Source organism: Crocodylus porosus, unplaced genomic scaffold (genome assembly GCF_001723895.1).
Source record: "Crocodylus porosus isolate Cpor-Errol unplaced genomic scaffold, CroPor_comp1, whole genome shotgun sequence".
Classification (NCBI taxonomy): Eukaryota; Metazoa; Chordata; order Crocodylia; family Crocodylidae; genus Crocodylus; species Crocodylus porosus.
Window position 1 is genome coordinate 85,776,100 of NW_017728886.1, and position 11,176 is coordinate 85,787,275.

The window sequence follows — 11,176 nt, forward strand, 5'->3', positions numbered from 1 at the left end:
GTACACTCATTAAAAAAGGGAGCCGCCAGGGGTACACTTATTTTTAAAAGTTTACAACCCCTGTTCTAAAGCACTTGAGTGAGTGAACAAATGTCTGAAATTAAGTGTAGACCTTTCACGAACTTCATTGAGTTAAATCAGGAACTCAGTCGAAGCTACTAAGCAACATATGAGAATACTTTGAGATCCAGCATTAAAAGAAAGAGAACAAAATATGAATTTCTTCTGGTTTGAAAAAAGTTGCAGAAAGACTACCCATACCCTTACCAGCTGTGCTAAAATTGAGAATTTAAACTCTTCCTTTCTTTCAAATCTAACTGGGTGCAATGGGAGTTACTTGCATCACTTTCCATTTGAAAAATTACAAATGCTGCATATTCCACACTTATGCTGTATGCTGTCTGGTTGATTATGCACTTACTCCACCTATTCTTCATAGCTATAAAAGCACACATAAGTTTACATCTGATTCAGTATGGCATATGCATCCAATTATCAGCAATTATGCAAATGTGCCTATTTCCGTTTAGCCATACACATCCTGTAAGGGAATGTGAAACATGGAATTATCTATTTCTCCCACATTCCTATTTCTGTATCTCTCCCCATCCTTTTTTTCCACTTGTTTGTTGTTCTGTGCTTCTTGGAGGAAGTCAAGTCACCCCAAAGAGCAGACATTTATGAGCCAGCAGATTCATATTTTTGCTACCAAACAGCAATACTTTCCTGGAGGTACTGGGAGCAGCTGTTCAAAACATACCTGCCACATCCTAATCCATTTTGAATTATGGCAGCTGCCTCCAGGTGAGCAGTGCTGCTGGCATGCAGAAACAACTTGTTTCTTAGTGCTGATTGATAAATGTACTAAATATTCCCATTCTTCACTTTCTCTTTCTCACTTCCTTTACTTTCTCCACATCTGAAGGCATTTGATATGATATTTAAATATATAGTAAGGTGTACAGGGATGGATCTAAAGGGAGTGCAGTAGCATGGTCTCGTCACCCTTTGGCTGTGGGCCACATGCTGGCCTGTCAGCACAACTCCTGATGGGAGCTTCACATGTGCCATGAGCTCTGAGCTTTTGAGCTGGTTGGTGAAGGGCGTGCCTGGATCCCCTGTTTGCACACAGCTCTACCACCACTGCTCATCCCTTTTCCTGCTGCTGCTGAATTCTGGTGGAGTGGAGGCAGGAGGATGGGAAAGAGTGAACATTAGTGTTCAAAGTCTGGACTCTGGAGCTGTGTGCAAAGTTGGGACTCCAGGCAGACCCTGTATCACCCTGTCAGTGAGCTCATAGAGCTCACACTGCATGCAGAGCTCCCAGCAGGACCTGTGCTGATGTGCCACTGAGCTTAAAGAGCTTACTGGTATCTAAGGATCTCCGAGAGGGGGATGTGGTGACACTGCTTTTGGTTGTGTGGCAGATGGACAGTGAGCCGTCTTCACTGCATATGTGCCACATAGCTCAAGGGGGTGTGGCCACACCCCCGTTGCCACAATCCTGGATCTGCTTGTGGGTGTACAGATGGAAAAATCCACATGGTCAATATAACAGACCACATAAGAGAAGTTGTATGCTACTTCAAGCATCAGTGTAGGTAGTGTGAAACCTACTGAGCAATAGTAATGTCACTGAGCTACTAAGCTCCTATATCTATGGCAAAAAGTATTCAGAATTATTGTATACATGCTTTTATAATATGAAAGACTCTCTTGCCTTTGTGGCAGGCTATCACAGTCTTCACAGATTTTCCTCATTGTAGAATTATTTTTTTCATACTGATTACTTTTTTTTACTGTAATAGGTTCCAGCCATTTGATGCTTAACATAATTCATTATTTCCAACCTTTCTGTGAAGTAGTCTTAATGTACACTATAGGTTTAACTTTTCTTACATGACTAACATTGGTAAAGAAGAATGTCTAAGGTCTTACTGGTATACTAAAAAGAATGCTGACAATGTGCACAATCTTCACAATATTTTCATCGAAAGAAAGACCATTACAACTTTATATACTCTTAAAGACCTTTGCCACATTATTTATCATATCTTATTCTTATTTGCATACCACTGAGTTTACATTCTAGTTGCATATGTACAACATGAAGGTATTCTACTTTCAACTAGGTGGCTGTACTACTATCCCAGAGTCTGACTTGGAGGAAAGAACAGCTGTACAGGACCCCACACCAATATTTACCGACCACAAGCACCTCACAAAGCAGAAATCCAAACCTGGTAAGAACTAAAATTATTCTTGCACACTTCAGATACAAAGCAAATGTATTCAGGGCTTTGTGTGTGTACCATGGAGGTTCACTGAAAGAGGCATTTCCAACTTTGCTGGGTTTTTTTCTAGGTAGTGACTGAGTACTTTTCTAAGATTACTGTTCCATTTTTCCTGGTTCAGTTGCATTTTATAATTTTATAGGATTCTCTAATTATTCATGATTTTTTCCCAAAGTATTTCCTTGAGGAATTCCAGAAAATTGTCAGTGTAGAGTTATCTAGCTGAAATGAACAACTTACCCTCTGAAAATCTGTTGATATGCCAAGTACATATGAGGTAGCTGAAAACTTTAATCTGATCTCTTCCTCAGCTAAAGATTAGGTAGAGATGAAGGTTGGATATTTCTTGTTAATAAACAGTTTTTTAATCAACTAGTACAAGTTGATCCAAATATGGTCATTTATTGGTGGAAAATACGGTCATTTCCTATGGTAATTTCAAGATTTCCTAAAATTTCAGAACAATACGATTTGAGTTCTAATAAAACAGTATTCTGTCGGATACAAAATATAGTATATACAGCCATGACACATTTTCGAAAGTACTAAAAAACTGACAGCTTATGCAGTTACAGAAACAGGTAAATTGTGTGCAAAATGCATACTTGTACTTATTTATTTGGAAACATATAGCTGCTTGCATGTCCAACTACACAACTGTGTATTTTGTATATATATTCACTTGTGATAGGTAGAAGGCAGGGTAGGGTGACCCTTTCCTGGTTCATTTAGTCTCTAAGGGCAACTTTTACATGTGCTCTGGAGTGGGAGGTGAAACCTTTAATTAAAGGAGCTCTCAGGAGCTGCTCTAATTAAAGTGCCTGCAATGTCTTGTGTATTCAGTGTCCTGTGCTTCAGAATGGCAGTGGGGGCTCTTTAAAGCTTGGATGATTTTGAAGCATGGGGATGCTGTATACATGTGATGCCAAAGCTGCTGGAGGATATTAATCAGCATGCTCCAGGAGACTCAGTTTATCAAGTCTGCTCTTATGTGTGCTAATTAGCATGTTTTGGAGCAGGCATTGGGCACATGTGTAGGTGCCATAAGGTGCCACCCTGACCAGACTTCAGACTTACATGGTTAACCTCCTCTCTGATAGTATAACTGCTGTTTGTACCTTGACTTAGTTTCTTTGGCAAATAGGTCCAGAGGGAAGATGCAGCAGTATGAATTGAGTTAAAAGTGAATGATGCAGAGCAGGGGTCCTGCATGTAAATCAGCTTAAACAACTATCTTAATTTAATTATACATAATGTGTTGGGAGCATTATTTAATTACACAGCTCCAGAGAGAGTGATCCAAGAAGTAAGTAGCAGTGTTCCTTTCACTATCCCAGGACTAATAGGAAGAGGATCATGGGGAAAATATATACAGCTTATTCGATCAGACAGAACTCCTGAATTGATTTTTATTAGCAATCTTGACAAAATGCTTTCAGCTGGTACTGTTCTACAGCATTCTGATCTCCAAAATGAATAGCAGATATCGCATCACAATGGCACCAAGAAAAGTCTGTAGAAGGTCTTAGTGGGTCAGAGAGGCAGAACACCTGCCTTCACCACTGACTTCAGAGCAAAAGGGAAAGGGGCTCCATGGAGGTTGACAGACCCATGATACAACTTCTGTAAGCTATGCATTACTTTCCTTCTGGATCTCAAGAGATCTTGAAGAAATACATCAGATCTCCAAAATATAGACTCTCAAGCCTGATACAATTCCAACTTCCCTGTTAGATGGCTATAACAACAAATCTAGGATGTGTACTCAGCTATCACTCCTCTCTGTTGTTCCATCTTTGCAATCACGCATGTGTTGTTGAATGCAAAAGGTTGTGCTTGCTATGTGTTTGAATGAATAACATTCTTGTATGTTTAGGTAACTTGATTGATGATAAGATTAGAGCAGACAAGCAGAACACATAGATACCCACAACTGGTAACTCAGTGCTTTACATGCCCTACTGTGAGTTCTAACCCCTGATAAAAATTCAAACTTACATCCTTCTGCTGGCTATAGTGTATTCTTTGTGATATTCTGTATAAGGTGGGCAGTGAATCAAAAAAAATCAAATGAAAATACTGCCAAATTGAAACAAAGCTGAAGCATAAAGAGACAAAACCAATGTTTGGAAGTGAACTAGAGAAAATGAGTCGCAGGTGTTTTCTATATGATAATAAATTAACCTGCAGCATCTATTATTCCCAGAGCCACTGAATATTAATGTTAATCTTTCACTCAAATGCAGTAACCAAAACCCCAGGTTAAAGAACATTATTAATGTTGCCAAGGCAAGCACTCAGAAGTTAAGAAGTGTCAATAAATTTGCTTGTGCAGACTTGCTCCCACCCTTCAGACATGGAATGCTTTATGATAGTCTTTAATTAGGTATCTAGTTCCCAATCCCATTTTCCTTGCTCAGTGAATCTTACCTAGACCTTTTCAGCCTCCCAACTACCTGCCTAGCCATTCCTAGTCTTCTGTCTTTATCTCCCAGGCATAGGTTCTCTTTCCTTCCACCAGTCATAGTCTTGCCACTGATGACTTCTTGTAGTTTACTCCCTCCCCTGCTCCTGGTTTGTCTTCTGTTCCATTTGCGTTTAGTCCTCCTCAACTTGCAGAGGGATCATTGAGTGTACTTGAAACACTTGAATGCTCTGAATTCTGGTGTCCAACCCATCCTGATTTAGGAGTTGCTGTAGTTCTGAGCTGGAATATGTTCATTTGTACTTTGGGATGGTGTGCGTGCAGTCTGGTTAAAAACACAAAACAAAACAAAAAAACTGAGAGGTGTGAGGGGATGAAGCATACTTGAAAGACAGCATGTTAGGAGTGTTTAATACTTAAGCTTTTTCAGTGTATACTAAGCACGTATGAACTATGAGGGTTTTTTCTACAGTTTTTAACTTTGCAATATTGAGTAGTTTTTCACTGGAATGGGAAAAGTACAAGTCTGACACCCAGGCACAAAGGTAATTTCTTGTGCCTAATTCTCAGTCCCTGCTCTTAAGTGTTTGGGATTGATGGTAAATTGCAAACAAAAGGTGTCAAGAACTTATTAACATGGACAAAATAATATGTTTTCTTTAGCTTTGTTTTAGGGAATTGCTGGACCATTTTGACTGATTTTTTTTTTTTAAATAACAATAATAATTGTTATTCAGCTAGAGGCAGCTATTTTTCATATTCAGCCAGAGGCAGATGCCCAGCATAAAATTTCAGCCTGAATTGATATAGTTTTGTTTAGCAATGAATCCATTCTTTTTACTGAACAAGAGTCTTGAAGCCAGCCCATTCCTGTTTCACAATATGGGCCCTTTATAGAAAGGTGAGATTTGGAACATGCAGCAGACAAGATAGAGCATAGAGGGCCAGGTGTTAATTTGGATCAGGATAAAAAGGCCACAGATTAGGAAAGTAGGAAGTCCTGGATTTGATTGTTTGAAAGAAAAAAACAGGGATGAGCTGTCCTATACAGAGAATTCTTGCTAGCTTACAGATGGAGCGCTTGGGGCTGTAAGTCTGTAGTTATCAGGAGAATGGGCCAAGAACATTGGAGTGCAGAGAGTAATGTTGCTGAAAGAAAACCATAAAAGATTCAGGGATAGGAAACATGCACCAAGAGGAGTGAGCAAAGGTTTATAAGAACCTACAACAGGATCTTATAGAGGGAATAAAGGCAACCTTACTAGGCAACGCTGTCAACCCTAATTAGGATGTCTTTGGCTAAATTAGCCACTTACCTAGCTGTGGAAAACAGAAAAAATATCTAATAGTAACACATTGTGTCAAGGGTAGGAAAGAATAATTCTCTCTGGTTCCATCAGTAAGATTTTTTGAGGCTACATTAGTGTTGATAAGAAGTTCTCTGTATTTCTGTGTAGTAGCTGTATATAATCTTTAGAGACCAGTAACACAAAGACAGCTTATTGTGGAGTAGCTATTAAATTTAAATTTGTCCCAGTGATTAATCTCTCATTATTTTCTTTCCCACCCCCTCCAAGTGATTTGTAATTCTATAGCCAAGATTGTAATCAGACCCACCCACCATGTCTGAAATGGGGATTAGTGACATCAATTGTAGAAGAGGCCACATGCCAGGGGCCACTTGTCCATTCAACATTAATCCACTGTATATTCTACAACAATTAATAGAAAAACAGCAGCTTTTTTCTCAGTGTCTTAGGTATGTTTGCACTGCATTCAGAAGTGTGATTGCAATGTGGTAAGCATATAGCTCATGTCACTTGTGATCCAGCTGCCTATGGTGAAGAGAAGCCAGCACCCACTTTTGCACAGGTTCTTCAAGTACTCTGGGTATATACTCAGGTTGACTACTAAAGTCTGTGCCTTCACTTCTTCACTACTGTTTATACTGACCTTTCTAAAGGAAAGCTAAGACTAGCTGTGCTGTAGTCACAATTCTGAGTGCAGGGGAGACCATAAGCTTGGTGCATTCTTTCCATGACCTTTTATTTTCTTCTTTAGAGTTAATGAACTGTTGTTAGGTTCATGGTAATGTTGGTGCAAATCAATTTTATTTAAAGGAAAGGTTTTACATGATCTGGAAGATAATAGGGCAGAGGTATGTGATTTTTAATTCTCAAGCTAGGCAGCCTTTCAGTTGCACTATATTATTTCTTTATGATATTTATCAAGTAAGCTGCTGACTATGGATAGTAGAGGATAATTATAGGGGAATGTTTCTAAATGTATACTTGGTGAAAGGATATATTTGACGTTTGTGGCCAGCTATCTTTTATACAGGTCACCTGAACAGTAAAACCATAATAAATAGATACTGACCTCTGCAGTGTGAACAGGAGAATAATTAGGCCAAAGTTTCTCTCTGCTCTTTGGGGAATAACAGTCAAACCTGAAACTGCGAGTTTTTACCTTTTTCAGCAGCAGTTCAGAATTTCCCAACATTCTGTAGCAGTTTTGTTGAGTTTCATGTCGTGTGGCTGTGAGAATGTTCCCAGTTTTGTAAGGTTCCCAGTTTTACAGACAGAGCATTTCATCAAAGGGATACTCTCCTCTAAAATATCTTTACCTAAACAGCAACATGTAAATATTACTCAGTTTTTTAGGGCCAGATTTTGCCATCTGTACTCAGAGGCTAGGGACGGAAGTTACACATAAAGCAGTTTAAGTGATCAGAAACAGGTTTAAACCTGTAACAGAACAGAAGTTCAGTGGACATAAACCAGTTTCAAAATGGCTCAAACTGATTTAAGATGAACCTGATTGAATGCACTATCAGACTTAACTGATTTGGGTCAAACCGGTTTATGACACTTCTGTCCCAGACCCCTTCCTGGTTGAAGTTAAAATACAGTCCTCCAGCATCCCAGCATGCTTTTCAGCCCTGGGTTGGGCTATGTTGTCTGCTCCAGAGAGCAGGGCTGGCCCCACCCCTCTGCTCCATAGCTGTAGCAGTAAAGGCTGACTGACAAGAGGGTGTGGGGAGGGGCAAGCCCAGCTGGGGATGCAGCCCAGTCTATGGGGGGGGATGCCCCCCCCCAGCAAATCCGAGCTGGGGTTTGGGGCCAGGAAGGGGGGTTAAACACCCCTTCCCCCACTCAGACTTACTGCTGGCTGCAACTGTGGAGTACAAATCCCAGAGGCACTTCGAAGTTGAGCAGCCCTGCAGAGTCTTACGGCTATAATTGTGGACTGCAAATCCCAGAGACCTTGAGGACAGCAAGAAGAGGAAGTGAACACACAGCCAGGGAGCCATGCTTTAGCCTGGCTTCTGGCCTAAGCCACTGGCCTAAGCCATCTATCTGGAGGCTGGGGCACTCTAATTAGAACAGCTCTAGTTAAAGTGCCTGGGGCATCATGTGCATCAGTGTTCTCACACTGAAAAATGGTGGCGGGGGCACTTTAAATAAACTGCATCAAATGAGCTTTAGTTAAAGCACCCCCACTGCCATTTTTCAGTGTGGGGACACCAATATATGTGACACTGGAGTCTGCTGGAGCACAGTAATTACCATGCTCCAGCAGACTCGATTAACTGAGTCTGCTCAATGCACTGTAATTACAATACGTCAGAGCAGCCTCCATGTATGTGTATAGGTACCCTAAGTTTATACCTCTTTCCAAAATGTTAGAGCTTGCACTAGCTACTGTGCTACCACTGTTTTTAGTTAAACACTCTGTGCTGTACCATTATGCAAATATTTCAATGATTTAAAGATTAAATTTCAAAGTTATCCAATATGTTTATATTTAGCAAAATAAATATACTTTCATAGTTTTATAATCAGTCTCTAAGACTGAAAACAGTCTCAGAATTTATAGTTATATGCTGGAAGAGATTTTAAATCTCTCTTTAATTTGAAGCATCTGGTCTATTGTTTCTGATTAAATATATGGACTGTACAAAAATATTGGTAAGGGTGAGGAGTGAACTCCATTAAAAAAAAAGATATTCTGGGCCAGTATTTTAAATTAGCTTCCAAAATTGCACATAAATTTTGTGCATAAATGCTCTGTAAATAGAACATTGCTGAGTTAGGGACCTGTAGTAAAGTACATAAGGACATGCCTAAATAAAGCATGTCAGTAGTTCCTTTTAATAAGTGTATTTAATCTGAATGTATGAATGGATTAAGCACTGCCATCGCCTGAATGTTTCATAGCAAACTGATATAAAAAAAGATTGTATAATACAGGATGAAATATTGGTCCAGGATCTCATGTGCTTGAGTTTAGAAAGCAATATCCTGAAGGATAGCAGGGAGCTTGAGGACAAATTTATTTTCTCTTTGTCAGCTCTCCATAACCACTATTGCTTTATATCATTATTATTTAGATTTATCCTGCCCTTTCTAGAAATGCCCAGAGACACTTACAATAACAGACAGGCAGCTCATAAGATAAGAAATAACAGCAGGCTCCCCACATCAAAGGACTAAAACTTTAACAGTCCACCCTACTCTACCCACTCCCACTTTCTTGCCCATTATTCTTGGTCCATCCCAACTGTGCTTCCCAATCCCCATTCACATCTAGGCATATATTCAACCTTTCTTTTGGTATGATTAACCAACAGTAATTTGACAAAAGTAATCTGGATCGGGTATCTATAACATTTCACTATTTGCTTTAGAATCTGATCTCTCTTCTCTATGGGACTAATAAATAAACTTAGTTAAATTCTAAGATAATGGCATTTCAAATGGTAGAGAGAAGAAAGATCCGTCAAAGTCTGAGATTCTCACCAATGCTGTACATAGGACAGTTTTCACTGTCTGTGAGTGAATAGAAATTTAATTTAGATTAGACAATATATTTGAAAGGACAGAAATGTGTCACAATGCTGTACTGTATTACATGTCAGGCTGAATAGAAAGAAAGATGTGATTACAAATTAACCTGAAGGACCCTTTGGAAAAATGTATTTGTTGTTTGGGATAAGGTGCGTATGCATAACGAGCTGGACCTGTCCAAAACAATTGTTGTGATAAATGAATATTAACTAAAAAAAAGATGACCACAATTTTATACCTAATGTCCAATGTTAGGCTAGTAAATGTATGCTAAAATAATAATAAAAAAAATCAAGGTCCTGATTTTCAAAACTAACGAGCTTGTGTAGCCTCCCATTGACTTATTTTTAAAAAAATATTAAGGTATAGAATGTCTAGCATAACTTCATCTGAGCCATGGAAGGGATGAATTTAACGCTAGTTGAATCAGCTCACTCTAAAGCATTTTGAAGAATGAATCACAACAGCATGTTTTATCTCTGTGCCTACCAGTATCTCGTATTAGCATTAAAATAAACCAACTTCAGAAACATGGCACTATTTTTCCCCTAAGTGTGGATATTCCTTTGTCAGGGAAAAGCTAGCAAATTGAAGCTGAGTCCACTTGATACTAAGTTAACTGTTTCCACATGAAAAGGTACAAAAAAGAATCACTGGGCTACAAAAATACCTTTTTGCAAAGTGTGTTGGGAAATTTTTATAGGGGTTTTCAATAAGTCTCTTTTTCCATGAAACAGCACAGCTTAACAAGATGAATGCAAAAATTCCTTCATTAAGTCAAGATGAGCTTATGGAAGTATATCCTGAGACGTATAATATGACCAAGGAAAATGAAACAAGTCCAATCAATGTCCCACTTCTTACAGATTCAAACATTTTCTGACCATTTTATTATCCGTGGCTCTCCCATAATGAAAGATCTTGTTATATTTGCCACCTTCCCCCTATATATTTTGCTCATCCCCAAAGCTGTAACAATGTACAGAAAGTTACTTTTTTGAAACAGAAAAATATCCCTGTAGAGAAGAACTTAAGCCTGCAAATTTAAGCATGTTTACTGAAACAGCAAGAACAATAGGGCATATTATTCTTATGATTTGATACAGGTGAAACCTTATAAATTATCTGCCTTGGGAAAGTGATGTAAGATGTTACAGGTGGTGGGATACAACATCTGTTCTTTTCTCTTAAAACTTTGAAGTAGATGGGCCTAAATCAAAATCTTAGTTGGCTGTCTAAAATCTAGGTCCAATTTTTCCCCTCTGCATTTAATGATAAAAAATGGTTAATGAAAGTACATTGTTATTCCAGGATCTCAAAGAATTCTGGAAATCATCTATAAAGGATTGTAACTACTGAGGGTGTGGAAGTGGGGGGAAAAGTGGGATTGAAAATGGGATTGTGGAGAAGAAAGAATTTTAAACAAGAATAGGCCAGATCCAAAACCCATTGAACTCTATAGAAAGACTTCCATAGATTTTTATCAGCTTTGGTTCAGGCCCTGCAAGATATAGCAGGAGACTGGACAATAGAGCTAGGTACAAAAAGCCCAAGGCTGAATCAGTTCAGTCAGTCTTTGCAGGTCAGTCTAAACTGTACAAATTAAA

The 11,176-nt window shown here is 38.9% G+C and overlaps 1 protein-coding gene across 7 annotated transcripts in view; it reads left to right on the top strand.

The window, feature by feature from the left end:
* The window catches only part of BBS9 (Bardet-Biedl syndrome 9), a 479,447-nt gene that overhangs the window by 314,094 nt on the left and 154,177 nt on the right, over nt 1–11,176 (top strand). For 6 of the 7 annotated variants that reach the window (XR_002101810.1, XM_019538430.1, XM_019538463.1 and 3 more), the window contains one exon: nt 2,133–2,243. The exons of the other annotated variant lie outside the window; for it this stretch is intronic. Coding sequence is in view for 5 of the 6 variants with exons in the window: in XM_019538430.1 (XP_019393975.1) it covers nt 2,133–2,243 (111 nt within the window). In the remaining variant the exon portion in view is untranslated. The remainder of the gene's footprint in view (nt 1–2,132; nt 2,244–11,176) is intronic. 7 annotated transcript variants of the gene reach the window in all.